This window comes from Poecilia mexicana, unplaced genomic scaffold (assembly GCF_051168715.1).
Source record: "Poecilia mexicana isolate PSO_F unplaced genomic scaffold, ASM5116871v1 scaffold_17, whole genome shotgun sequence".
NCBI lineage: Eukaryota > Metazoa > Chordata > Actinopteri > Cyprinodontiformes > Poeciliidae > Poecilia > Poecilia mexicana.
In genome coordinates this window covers 4,782,317-4,797,034 of record NW_028263386.1, presented here as the reverse complement: position 1 = coordinate 4,797,034, position 14,718 = coordinate 4,782,317, and the positions used below count along the sequence as shown (strand labels likewise).

Sequence of the window (14,718 nt, the reverse complement as noted above, 5' to 3'; positions counted from 1 at the left end):
TGCTAGCAGTGGCATCGTGCCTTCTGCTTAGGTTAGCGTTGTGTGCTAGCTGTTAGCTCCTTGAGGAAATAACCTTACATTTTATTTTGAGTCATATCATTACATAAACAGTTTGGCATTGTTTGTGCTGTTTTTGTCTTGGGGAACCCATGGTCCAATGAATTGATGCCACCACTAGCTAACTTATTAACTATGTTGAGACTTTTTTTAACAAGACGCGTTCATTCATTTTGTGGTACAAACATGTAAGACTGGATGGAAAAGTCAGCCATCTTTTAATCAAGCTGGGCATAAATTGTGCTGCTAGATAATCATATCTTTACTATCAAACTAGGAAAAATGGCCGATCAGGGTGAAAAGAAAGGATTTAAAAGTGTGGCTGCAGGTACCTTCAGCATCTTGTAGTTGTGTTGGGCTAAGACGTGATCTGGAGAAAAAGATTAAATATTAGCATCATTGACTATTATTATTATTATTATCACCAGATGATTACAAATAGACACCTGTCAGATTCCAAACGTTCTGCAGAAGTAATGGGTTGTGTCCGAAACCTCTCTGATGTGCGACTGTCTCCTGGAGTAATGTAGCGTCGAGGCCTTCGAGTCTCTCGGTCTCCATCGCCGCTGCTGCTAGCTGGCTCCACATCCTTAGCTGAAAGATCTGCTTTAGCTGTCTCACTTCGGTGGATTGGTAGAAAATGTGTGATGAGAGATACAAAAAGAAAGTGAAACTAGAATAAGAAAATGTTAATCATAATCAAATTAAGAAAAACAAAGCCTCACATAGTATATCATAGCAACAATAAGCACAACCAGGGTGACATGGGAATGCAGTTACGCTTTTTCTTGCATGCCTGGATTAACAATGGGATCGTTTGTTTTCTTCATCACATGCACACCACAATTAAACATTTGTTGGTAATGTTTATGTGGGTTGGGGCCAAGTGGCATAATGGTTAGGACTGTTACCTTACTGCAAGATTTTAGTCTTAGTTTGGAAAATTTCATGCTAATTTTGTATGTTCTCTCCTTTTTCTCTCCAGCTGCTATGGTTTCATTCATCAAATTGCCATTCTGAGTGTTTGAAAACTAGATGCTGTCATCTGTCTCTGGACTCTTGCTCTGCTCGTAAAAAGATTAAGCAAGTATTTTAATTGAATGAATCAACAGAACATGCAAATATTGGTGAAATGACCAGCAGACATGATCCATGCAGCTTTGGTATTGTTAACATGGATTATTCATCCACAATTTAGTTGCAAATGATCAATAAACCACTAACAAACTGCTATTCATAAAATGCAAGCGAGTTCATGCCAGTGAACCTACAGCTCTGGCTTCCGGTTGGCATTCTCCAGGTAAGAGTGTCGCAGCTGTGCAACTGACACCCTTGTGTCCAGGGTGCCCATTTCCCCGTTAGCTACCCCAGGTGGAGGGGCAATTCTGGCAGCCTCTCTCCCAGCTCCTGCTCTCTCAGTGTGATACATGATGGAGTGCTGACTTACACCTATGTCTGACATGGAGCGGGTTCTTATATTGGGTTTGGGCCCTCCACTTATTTCCATACTTCTGTGTTTGGCCTGAGGCAAAGAAGAGCCTCTCTGGAGGTAGACAGCTGAATCCAACCTCTGATGCTGTGAAACCGCCTGCTGAGGCACTATCTCTTTTTTAGCTTGGGGATTTTGATATTGTATTTGAAAGTCCTCCACTTTCCTTGGGGGGAGTTTAGTTTGCAGTTCATACTCTCCTTGAGACTGTCTCTGGTTTTCCTGAGATTGTCTCATTTGGTTGTGCTGATGTTCTCTTTGAAGATCTTGTTGGATTTGAGTTGTATGTTCAACCCTTCTGGCTTCATACTGCTTCTGCTCTGGGGGTTCATGATGCATTATTCGGGACTCTGGATGGTGCACCGGCTCCAAGGACTGATCCTGTCTATGCTGCTGACGTACAGAGGAGTAGGCAGGCTGCATATATCTACAAACTCTCTCCTCTTGGGTGTCATGGCTAGAAGGATGCTCTCTTACTCTTTCCCTGATTCTCTGAGCTTTTCTTTCCCTACCCCTCTCTCTTGGCTGCTCATCATCCCAATCTTCCTCTACATGACTCCTCCTCCTCCTCTCTGGGCTGATGTTTTGCCACTCCATGTCTTCATACAGGCCCCTGTGAGGATCCTCCACGCTCCGTTCCCTTCGGCGAATTTCAGATGGCAACACTGCCTTCCTGCTCTTTAGCAGGCCCTCCGTCTGTGCCTCTTCTTTTAGGACTTGTCTTGCTTCCATTCTTGCCTCCCTATGAGCAGCATAGATTTGGTCGGCACTCACCCTTCTGCGTGTTTGTACTTCCAGGACTCCTGAAGGCGTTCCAGTCAGAAATGGAGCATTCATGGCCACAGTAGGCTGAGGGTCCACAGCAGGGCCAGAGTGTTGGTACTCAGATGTGAAAGGAGCAGGATGGTGACCTGGACTTGGCTGAGGTTGTGACACTGTCCTTTGCTGGGTGTGCTCTGAGTGTTGTGGTATATACTTCGCAGTGCTGCCATGACTATGATGTCTGTTTTGGTGGTTCCTGTCTGGACTTTGGTCAGGGTGCTTTCGTGGTGTTTCTTCTCTGGACAACCGTTCTCTTACTCGGATTCTTGGAAAAGGAATGCATGTCAAAAATTAACGTTTCAGTCCAATTAAGGAATGACATCCTTGTCATAACACCAACAAACGCATATCTCAAGGTGGTAGAAATAACATCTACCTCACACAAAGATTGGTTAGAAAATACCAACTAGACATTGTGGAAGAAACAATCATAGAACTGTGACTACAGCTTCTGATGGCTGTTTACACAAAAAGTGGCAAATGGCCTGCATTTGTATAGCACTTCATCAAATCCAAGGACTATAGTGCTTCATACTATAGAGTCACCCAGTCATTCTTGCAGTTTGACAGAAGCAAAGCTGTCATACAATCGGTGACACCAGACTGAGTCAGACAGGGGGGTTGAAGCAGCAACCCACTGGTTACAGGACATATTCCTGCCCCTGAGCTACTGCTGCCCCAGTGGACACAGTCAAGGCATGAACTAAGTGCATCCTTTCCATTTCTGGGATTTAAGGATTTCAGTCAGGTGCTGCAACCCAAATAAAAATTGAGAATCAGTGTGGTCAACTCCACAAAAGCAAAAGTTTGTTGTTTTGGAGTATATAGGTGTGCTTAACATAATGACAGGGGGGAAAAGTATTGGCAATGGATCTTTCCCTGATGGAGCAAAGAAATTTTTGCTCTCACTAGAGAACGGTTATAAAGTCAGTCCCAATTAGAAATCATTTTCTACGGAGAGAAAGTGTTTTTCACAAGTGGGAGCAATTAAGACAACTGCCCATTTTCACCTTGAGTTTGGCCAATTAAGTGCTGAGATAAATTGGATTTCAAGCCTCTTTACTACTTTAGGTTTAAAATTTCACAACTGAGCAATCAGGAAAAAACTGAAACTGTTGCTATTTAGAAAGAGTTGCCAGACAAAAAAAACAAAAAAAAAACAATGTTTGGTCTCTAAAAATAATGGCACAATCTAATTTATCAATGTTTCATCTGAGAAGAATCTACTGAACCACATGGTGGCAAGAAGCAAATCTGTAAATGTAAATGTCTCAGTTTTGTGCAGCCGTTTTTAAAATCTCAGCAAATCATGTTACCTTTAAATGAAACTTACAGTGGAAAAGTCTCAGACATAAGACTATAATGGGACCCGTATCAGCTCCTAAATCCTTCTCTAGTACAGCAAGATCAAGTAACAGCGTGCCAGTAGAGCTAAGTCTGAATCCAACTCTCCCTCCCGAAAGTCTTTATGCCAAATAGTAAGTCCAGCTATTTTCATCTCTAACCCAATGACCTCTGGTAGTCAAAGGTCACTCTAATCTCATTGTGGACCGCTAAGCAGGACATAAGTGAAGGGAATCGGCTTTATCTAAAATGGCAGGAAGTGCTTAAACACTGCTTGTGCTTCTTGAGTACGCAATCAGGTGGGACTTTTAAAGCTATCTGAAGAGTGACAAAGCACTGATTAGAGTCACACACCAGCACTACCAAACCAGGAATAATACAAGGAAGTGACTCTTTACCACATAAGTTACTGCTCTTGGACAATGTCAAATATTTCCATATTTCTGTTTCCTTTGATTTGAAATCCATTTGAGCAACTTCTGTCACAAAACTTCCTTTTACTTGGTCTCTTTGGTTTTATCAGCTAATGAATTAAAAAAGTACAAAAAACACCATCGTTACTAAGCAGACCCTTACAACTGCTTAAATAAATGCTATGAACTGCTCTTGTTTTCTATCTTCATTTTTTAGGGACTTTGAAGTTTCATAAGTGGATAAAAATCTTCCGAATAATGTAGACTTTCCTTAACTTCTGTCACAAAAGATTTCTGTTGTTTAGATGAGAAGCGGACCTCTCTCTAAATTTAAATTGACGATTCAAAATTCACCAGTAAATGAAAAATGTGTCCACCGTCACAAAACTAAACTAGACCGTATACTTAGGTACAGCAACATATTTACCCAACTTGTCTACTCCATTGCTGCACACAAAGACCCTATGAACAAACTAAAACGTGATGCATGTATCAGTAGTTACACATTAATAAAATAGTATTAAAACATTGAAAAGCACTCGCCTGACAGGACACAACCCTGTGCAACTTGAAACAGGTGGAGAGAGGTGGGTTATAACATCATCATACGTAGAAACACCAACAACATTTTCTAAGTTTAAAACCTGCTGTGAGTAGGTAAATTGTCTACTTGGACTCTCCACAGACTTTTCTCCAAACTTTTTGTTGACAAAGTAAACTAAGCAAACACATAGAGGTTATGAGGGTTGCTTTTGTTTTTAGACTTTTAAGTTTCATTTAACTCAGTTTTTCACCTGGTGGTAGCCAATGGAAACTGAACCACTGAACCATTTGCTGTGTTTTCTCAAACTCACAGTTGGTTGTGGTAGATAACTAGGATCAGTTGGAATATATGTAACATTGAGTGATTTTTATTAAAGAGCTTTGAGAAGACATTTGTTGTGAATTGTCTTCACCCAAAGTTCAATGCCCTTACTAGTGCCATGTTTCTTTATACTCACCCCTGCCTGTTGAGGATGCTCTGAGCCTGCTGCTCTATGAATAAATCCCCAGGCGAGATGCCGTAGCGTGTGGAGGGCAAAGATGCACGGCGCGCTGTGCGAGGAGAGCTCGGCACCGCGGCGATTGTGTAGTTCCGGGTGGAGGCGGGGCTTGGATCTCGGTGGGACACGTCATGTTGGTGGGTGTGCTGCCTCTGTTGTGGCTGAGGCTGGTGCTGCTCCTGCATCCGGCCTCTAGATGTGACTGAGCGCTCCTGAGCGCCGCCTCGGTGGTAATTCTCCACATTCATCGCTCTCTCCTGTTCTGAGAATCTGCCTGGTCGTTCTTGTGTTGGGGGAGGCGCTTGATTTGAGTGGGCCGGCCTCGGTGGGTCAGCAGCGGCAGGATCTGGGTGTGTGGTCATGTAAACTCGGCCCACTCCAGAGCGGTATGGTACCTTCGGCTCCCGTCCGTGAGCCTCCACCTCTGTTCTCTCTCTGTCTCTCCTGGCGGCGATGTGCCGGTCAGAGTTGTCCTGTTCACGCCGGGACCGGTAGCGCGGTGTGTACTCAGTGTCCGCCTCTTGATCCAGGAGGATCCCATAGCGCTCTGACAGCTGCCGGCGGCGCTCAGCTTTGTAGCGGGCGATGCGTTCAGCCTTGGAGCTGAGGTTGGACGGTGGACCTGACGTCGGTGTGGATGAGGTGGATAATGTCACGGGATCGACGTACACCACCACCGGCTCTGGGCGTCCGCTGCCAGTGCCACCTTTCACCTGAGGTGTTCTGTCTGGAGAGGTCACCTTCTTCTGTGGCGGCTCCATCTCTTCTCGACTGTAACGCCTCACTAGGGTAAACAGTGGAAATAATTGATTGATTGCATTATTTAACGCGCAATGACTGCAAGTTTGAGTCTTTTTTTGTAATAAGTAGATTTATGCCAACATTAATTTATCTGATCAACAAATGTCAACTTTGGTATAAAGTAGAGTTCTTTGCTGAGCTATGTGCCCAGGTAAAGAGGCTATCACATTGGCCCAAATCAACCTCCCTCCATAGTTCCACAATATTTAATTCCACAGTTGGAATTAAATATAGTCTTTTCTACAAATGTAGAAAAGACTATATTTAGTCTTTTCTACATGTCAACATGGGTTTGTTGACATGCTTTAAAAATACGACAAAATGAACTAAAACAGCCATCACAGGCAAAAACCTGACTAAAGATAAAGGTGACCTATTGTACTTCCTCAAGCCAGTTAGAATAGGTCTGTGGGTTAAGTAAGTAAGTAGAAGTAAGCAGTAAGTCGTTTCTGGATTGTAAGTCAACAACAAAACACTTGTCTTTTCCAGCAGCCATTGTACAGCACATACAGTGGTAAAACCAGCTGACCAAATGTGCTGGAGCTTCACTGGGGTTCCTGATTTGTGACGTTACATTCAGAAAGGTTTTGAAACGGACCATTGTCCTTTAATCAAAAAACATTCACTTATTGACAAAAAACCGTCTGGGTGATTTTTAAGCACGTGGGCTGTTTTCAGAGGCAGTTGAAACCAAAATGGAAGAACAAAAATGTGCAAAACTTTGCATAATATATCCCCTTTAAATATGCTTACACAACTATTTGCATTGACAAATTAAAATACCAGTGTTAATTGTAAAGAGTGACTAAAAGACAGTTATTTATTTTTTTAATCAAGCTTACCCATCCCACGAGGCTCACAGGGGTCTGAAGCACGCGTGTACCGAGGCGGATCTTCTTCCAGCATCCTGTTGGCTACAAAGCCACCTGGCACCAGAGCAGGTGGCGCTTCACTTTCAATCCCCTCTAGTCGCCGGGCTATCCTTTCTTTCCTAAAAGAGATTAAAGTTAGAGCCTGAAAGTCAGCAACACTTCACCTGTACAAGTCTTAAAAAGATGCTGTCAAGGAGTTTGATATTGGTGTAACAGAGCATGTACTGAAAATATCCAGGTTTGGTACAAAAAAACAAATAAACCACCACTTTATACCTGAACACATGCAGAATGTCAATGTTGCATAATGTGCAATGCAACGTTACGTAGAGCAGTTCTTTAAAAAAGGACTCCCGGGTTTTAATAAATTATTAAAGTACTTGTCTAAGCAACATGAAGTTGAACAAAGAAATCACTGGTGCTGAAGAAAAATCAGCTAAAGTCCAAATCCAGCTGCCTGCAGGATTCAACCAGCACTTAACATAGATTAATTTCAGTTTAAGCAACTTTGTAATAATTATTGGTATTTTGCCAGTGTGAGATAATGTTTCTCTAAATTCCATCCATCCATCCATCCATCCATCCATCCATCCATCCATCCATCCATCCATCCATCCATCCATCCATCCATCCATCCATCCATCCATCCATCCATCCATCCATCCATCCATCCATCCATCCATCCATCCATCCATCCATCCATCCATCCATCCATCCATCCATCCATCCATCCATCCATCCATCCAAGCAAGTCAAAAATGTGCCGAACTGTTGCTTTAAAACCAAGTCGTGATTTTTGTGCTTACATTAAATTATGCTCACCTGTTCATTTCCAGATCCTTGCAGATAGCTTTCTCAAAGTATTTTTTCAACTCCGACACTAAAAATATGACAAATAAATCTAATATTTAGAAGTCATAAAAAAGTTGTTGTTGTTGTTGTATTCAGTGTTATCGATACACACCTTTGGGAAGAACGACCAGAAGTTTGGCATCTGTGTCTGAAACACTCTTGACCAAGTTGGTCTTGTCTTTTAAGGAGAAGTCACTCTGAAAACTTAGAAGATAAAAAAAGAGTCAATTATTCACATCCTGGTTATTATTACTAGTTAATTAACCAAAATTAAAATAGGTTTGTTATTAACAAAGACCAAATCAAGAGCCCATTCCTATTAGCCCATTACCCTGCGATGAACCAGTTTACATCCCTTTAAGTACAGAAGTGGATGAGAGGTGAACCATCTTAATACAAGAGAAGAAGTCAAGTTGCCTCCCAGTTAAGCTCTTAAAGGGTAGAATGGAAAACGTAATAGTCTTTAGACAGCCAGGACGCTTCTTGGCTTCAGCTGACTCATCTTTAAGAGGTGATGGAAGGTCATAGAAAACCTCTGCTGCTGCTGAAGGCATCAAGGCCCAAACTAAGAATTAGGTCATTAAATAATGTCACTCCATCCAAAGGAAAAACGTGAACAAAGGTTTCCCCAGCAGGCAACACCCGTAACTACGACTTTCCTTTCTTTAGAAAACTCTTCCCTAATCATTCTCCTATTTTGTCTGAATATTTTATGTTTGTTTTGTTTGTCTACTACACCAATGTCTGAAGGAAAACTGGTGTTTATTCTGAGGTCTTATGAATTTCTCCAAAGATGTACATTATGCAGTGGCGCAACTGCACATTATGCAGGTGGATGCGAAAACATAAATCGGCGTCCGGGGGGGGGGGACGTCAGGGTGAAGGAGCGACGCTCACTTCCCCCCCCCCCCCGAGGAGACGATACGTGAAGTGTAAAAATCGCTACATTTACCTCGTTATGTGCGAGAGGTGAAGGAGAGTAAGGCGCGCTGAAGTGTATGGGAAAACAATCGGCGCGTCTCCCCCTCCAGACGGGGTTTTGGCGCCCCCTCTGGTGCGGCGCCCCTATGCGTTGTATACGCTGCATACCCACTTTTTGTGCCTCAGACATTATGTCATATTAAATATCTGTAATATAACTCTGTTGGACTTCCCACTTGTTGCTGGATTTCTATTAAATCAATTTCATAACACTAAAACCATGGGGTTATTACCCAGTACTTGCCCATGTTTAGTCCAGAAAATTATGTTGAAACTTTGATTTTTTTTTCTACCCTGCAAGTTAAAAGTAGAGCCTAAGCAAAGACAACGAAAATAAAGCTTGGTTAGCCCTATCGAATTATATTTGCTCATCAATAAATCATTTTATGGACAACCACATCACCATCTTTTCCATGATTATTTAATAAATATGTTTCCAGGTGACATTTAAACGACTGCAGACAGTTCTTGGTGAAGTTTCTGCTGTTCCAGATATTTTACAACATCACACTGAACATAGTTCTGAGCAAATTCCCTCTGATAAACATAAAGGTTTACATTATACAGCAGCGCCATAACCTCCTGACTACCAGGAAAAAAAATATTGTCCAATCACCATTTTTTTAAATCCCACATTCTTTGTAAGGTAATAAAAGGTTTTATGCACTTACTTTGTCTCTTCCCATAAAATGTGTTATTACTGATGAACACAATTTTTATGTATTAGAAAAAGATACGAACAAAAATCCCACCCCTTCATATGTGGTATCATTGAAAAGCCCTAAATGTCCTCTCCAGATACCAAAAGGAATTAATTCAGTAGAATGCAGGGGGTGGGAGATATTCAAGTTTAGAAATGTCCTCTACAGAGGACAAAAATGAACTACTGGTAGTCAGGAGGATCTACTTTAAAATGCACGAATAACAGAAAAATGAGTTTGCATTCAGTCTCCTAAATTCTGGATCCTACTGTTCCATAAAGGGCTTTGATGCTTTTTAGATACCAGTGAATAAAACAGCATCATGAAAATCTTGAGATATCAAATTTATGTGTCACAATGGCTCAGTCCAAGTCTGAGGCTAAATCCAGCTGTCAATCTGAGGCAAGATTAGAAACAGTTTTTCGCAGAGGCTCTTTGTCCAATCTGTGATTTAAAAAAAATTTGGAAAGACTTCAATCATACAACTACAAAATGTGGTTATAAAACTGACTGAATTGGGCTGCAAAGAATAAATATATACAGTAAATACTGCCACAAGTTTGCAAAACAAAATGTAAGTTAAACTTTTTTCCTCTTTTTCCATGTGAGAATGGAATTGACAAAGCAGCAGCAGGCGATTTCATCAGGTCATTCTTTGAAAGATGAAAATGAAGATGTGATTTTATGGTTCAACTCAAAATATATTCCAATATTTTCAAAATTGCAAACGCAGTTCACACAAAGCATCATGGGTAATAGAAATAAGGTGTGTGTGTGTGTGTGTGTGTGTGTGTGTGTGTGTGTGTGTGTGTGTGTGTGTGTGTGTATGTGTGTGTGTGGGAGGGTGTGTGTGTGTGTGTGTGTGTGCATGTGTGTGTGGGGGTGCGTGTGTGTGTGTGTGTGTGCGTGTGTGTGCGTGTGTGTGTGTGTGTGCGTGTGTGTGTGTGTGTGTGTGTGTGTGTGTGTGTGTGTGTGTATGTTTTATTTGATGACAATCTGTTAATCCACTCCTTCTGGTTCCTGCTAGAACATTATCAGTTTGCTTAAGAAGACCATTTATGTCACTAAGATGCACACATTTATTGATTAAAACATAAAGAATTAAACGTTTTCCTTTCTTACCTTAGAGCTTCTGTTGGTAAAGAGGTTGAGCTGGAAAGTTTTGTAGGAACTTTAGATCCAAATCCTGAGGAGAGAAACAGGATGCCATTTTTAACATTAAATAATCTACACAACCATTTTCAGTTGAGTGATGCAGACATTTCAATAATCAAACTACACTCAGCAATGAAACAAAAACACTTTTTCTATCCAAACCATGAACTGTTTGTGATCTGTGGAGAATGATATGAAGTGCATAGTGTGAAAGATTGATGTGGTTTTGCTCTTTACACTTTGTATGCATGTATTTTTTGTTATGTTTTACTTTAGACGATGAATTACTGCCTGTTCTGACAGTTTCAGGTATTCTGTTTTGAGAAAAATAACCATTTATTAGCTGTATTCTGCCTTTCTAACATGTCATCAGTCTCTTTCCAAGCCTTATTTATAAATATTCATAAACTTTCTCAGTTCAATAATAAAGACTTCACAATTTAAAGACCTCTTATGTCTGCAGTATTATTACTAAATATTACAATAGTCATATTGTTTGTGATTAATCCAAATGTTTCTCATTGTCCCCACCACCGTTTTGACACCACAGTTTGTAATTTCTATATTATCAATTCTGATTGGAACAAAACTCAAATATTCAGCCATAATTATACAAGACAGTCGATGAGATCAACAAAACGCACACATTTCCATCTGCTGCTTGCTGAAGGACATTTATTCTTAGATAAGTGAGTTTGTGGGTAAATATTTGAACACGTATGCATACTTTTTACTCATAATAAACTTTTGCATCAAATTCTTGTTTTTAAAATCATTGATGTGTACTGCAATCTGTAAAAAAGTAAATATTTAAAGGGCTTAATTAATACAGCATTTATGAAAACAATTAGTGTACTGCAGCTGATACTCATATATTCAACTTTAATACTTATTATAATATTAAACTTTATCACAGCAGCAGTTAAATTTCTACCACAGCAAAAGTCGATTGCAGTTCATGTTATGGTCGATTTCATGCCTCACTATCAGCTGATAGTTGACCCTTTAACTCTTATGTCACACCCAGGAGACGCATCGTGTTTCTGCTTCAGACGCCTCCAGAGTCCCTCTGACTAATTTTGGCCTCCAAAAACTTTGTGCCAAAACACTGCAGCCTTCTTCACTTCTTATGGTGACAGGAACAGATCAAATTCCAAAAAGCAAAACTTTTTTTGGTGCCAAAAGTCGTAGTTCACAAAGTTTGCTCCTCATCAGTTGCTTTTTCACTGTCAATTCTGCATCATTTGTTTTTAAATAAACCAACGGCCTGATGGGAAACATGCTAGAGGTGTGCACTTGTGTGACCTCACAAATATCCTTCCTCTGGTGGAAAGCCCCTCGATGCAGATGCCAGTTCAGCTTCCCTTGGAAACCCTGAAGGCTGCCAGCAACACAAACAGTCCGAGGTTCAAGACGGAGATGACCAAGGAGCAACTTAGGCGCTACAGTTGGCATAACGAGACGAGGGATTGTCTAAAAATACTCAGAGCCTTCAAATAGACTCTGCAGGTGAACTTGGCTACAACTTTCAGCTAAATGAGAGTTTAATTTAACGAGATAAGTGAGGTATCAACACCTGAGGCGGGTGGAGTGGGTATAGAGACTGTAACAGTATCACTACTTCTACATATTCTACTCAATAGTAAAGGTAAAAAGAAGCCATCCAAGAAATTACTCAAGTAAAAACGTACTGAGCAACTCATCAAAACATCAATTACTTAATATTTAAATAGCTGTCATCGGGGAGACCAAAACATAACGTTATGTAGAAATTTTAGTATTTTAAAGAATCAAAATTAAAATAATTCATATAAATAACAAAATTAGGCAAGAGAAAAACTTTTCCAAATCAATTTCTTTCAAAATAAAACTTATGAAACTAACAAAAGCAGCATGTGTGCCTCTGGGTCTGGTGATTTTTTGGTAAAATAAGATTCAGAGAATCTGAATCTGGGTAGGGCAGGAGTGTCCAAACTTTTTGCCAAAACTAGCAAATTTAAACAACTGACGGGCCTCAAAACTCATCAAAATAAAATGAAAGAATGTGTGTAATGTGTTTTTTTTGTTTTTTTCACCTGCTCAAAAATAAAAAATATGTTTTAATAAAATATGTATGTCATCAAAAACCCAAAACATGAAAAGGGCTTCAGAATAATTAAAATAAACAGTTTTTTTTGTCATCAGTTGTTTTTTACCATTCTTCGGCTAGTTAGCATAGCTACCAATGACGACAAATAAATAGTTTTCCTGTTAAGGTGAATTGTTTCTCCACCGTTACTACATTTATCAGCACATACATCAGCATGATTGACAGCACTAAGACCCTCCTCCTGCCCCTGATAGATTGTTTTTGACCAGGAGCAGTGCATTTTTGCAGAACACAATAGCAGCAGGTGGAGAAGCTCAATTATTTCACAGATTATTTGTCTCATACCAAAACATAGTGACAGTTTTAACAAAGATGTAAAATGCATTTTTGTAAAAGTTACAAAATGCAGCTTTAAAAGAAAGCTTCCTGCATGTCTCTAACATCTAAAAAACATTGAGATAGTTCAAATAAACTAAGTTGAAGGAATGATTGTCTCTACGGGTTCTTGATTTAACTTTACCAAACCAAACAAAGCAAACAGAAATCTGGAACATAACAGTGTCACTCTGCTAAAATCAAACTGGAAGAAAACAGCAGGTCAGTGGTTCCTCTTCCTCAGGCCTTACCTTCCCTACACGGCTGCACATGGTTCACATGGAAACTAGAGATCCAGGGGTTTCGAAACATGTTTAAAAAGGCAAAATGAAGAACGGCCTGCTCACAGCCGTTTGCTCACAGCGGGGGCAGCGGACAGGTAAAGACGGAGGTGACACACACACCCACACATACAACTGCAGCAGAGAGAGAGAGAGACGGACTCAACACAAGCTGCAACCCACACAGACTGGGAGTCACACCAGAATGAGTCCAGGTGTGTGTGCAGAGAGAGAGAGAGAGACAGGACAGCAGGGTGCTAAAGCAGCTCAAAGCCCCTAATCAGATTACAGGCAGAAATTAGCCTTGATGATAAAAACTCTGGAAGGGGATTGGAGGAGGGAGCCGGTGGAGCTGCAGGGGGTGCTGCAGGGTCCTGGGCTATTGGAAATCAGATGGTTGCTTAGTACAAATTCAGGTAGTACGTCAGCCAGCATGCTATCAGGTTCCCAAAAAATGAGACCACATGTTGCACTGAGACTGCTCAGCAGATAATTAGTAGAAGAGTGGAAACTCCCCCGAGACATTTACATTTACATCCGGATCATAATCCCACAGGTCCATCAGGAATATAACTTCTCTCATAGCAAGGTTTTTGACTGTGCTTCTCCTCTTTTCTCACCTGTTTCAACAGCACATGTATGAGATTTTTATTCTTTACAGAGGTTTAAACATTTTTTTTAAATATTGGATTTCATATCAATCAATAAATTGTTATTAATTCACAAACACATCCTCTTACTATAATGGAGTATAGGGCCATGCAAAGAAAATAAAATAATAAAACAACAAGAATAAAGTCATAGAATAATGAGAAAAAATTCATAACATTTTGACTTTATCGTGACTTAAATCTATGACTTTATTGTAGAAATATTAAGATTATTTTCCTGTAATATTATCACTTCATTCTTGAAATATTATGGCTTTCTTCACCAATTATTGCGACTTTATTCTCATATTTTCCCAACGATATTCTCATAGTATTATTCCTTTGTATCTCACACAAGTTTATCCTCACAATATTATAACTTTATTATCATAATTTTATGCTTTTATTTATTTATTTTTCTTACTATGGCCTAATATTTCTGTCATGCTCTTCCAACTTACTATGCATAAGTGAAAAGGGAGCAAGAAGAAAGAAAACTCATATAAATGTGCTTCTTTCTAAAGAATTATAAAACAAAAATGCTTCCATTAATGTAACAATTTAACTGGAAAAATATACATAATTTGCCTCTTTACAGCTCAAACGTGTATAAGACTTAATATTTTTTTCTTATAAAGTATATTGAGTTGTTTGTCGCTGTTGTTGGTGCTATAAGTTACTCTATGAAAGATTGCACTGTAAGTCAACTTGTCCAATGCAGACAGACACTAATTTAAAATATTTATATACTCTGAGGAACTCACTGCTGTTAAACAAAAACAATTTAAAAACA

At 40.0% G+C, this 14,718-nt stretch overlaps 1 protein-coding gene across 1 annotated transcript in view; it reads right to left on the bottom strand.

Moving 5' to 3' along the window:
* Window positions 1-13,306, bottom strand: part of svilb (supervillin b) — a 40,669-nt gene extending 27,363 nt beyond the window's left edge. Inside the window, exons 1-9 of the mRNA XM_014967336.2 lie at window positions 13,246-13,306; window positions 10,498-10,561; window positions 7,806-7,897; window positions 7,664-7,721; window positions 6,812-6,960; window positions 5,127-5,952; window positions 1,329-2,633; window positions 504-677; window positions 390-427 (exon numbers count right to left, since the gene is read on the bottom strand). Coding sequence (XP_014822822.2) covers window positions 390-427; window positions 504-677; window positions 1,329-2,633; window positions 5,127-5,952; window positions 6,812-6,960; window positions 7,664-7,721; window positions 7,806-7,897; window positions 10,498-10,561; window positions 13,246-13,306 — 2,767 coding nt within the window. The remainder of the gene's footprint in view (window positions 1-389; window positions 428-503; window positions 678-1,328; window positions 2,634-5,126; window positions 5,953-6,811; window positions 6,961-7,663; window positions 7,722-7,805; window positions 7,898-10,497; window positions 10,562-13,245) is intronic.
* Window positions 13,307-14,718: the final 1,412 nt, after the last annotated feature.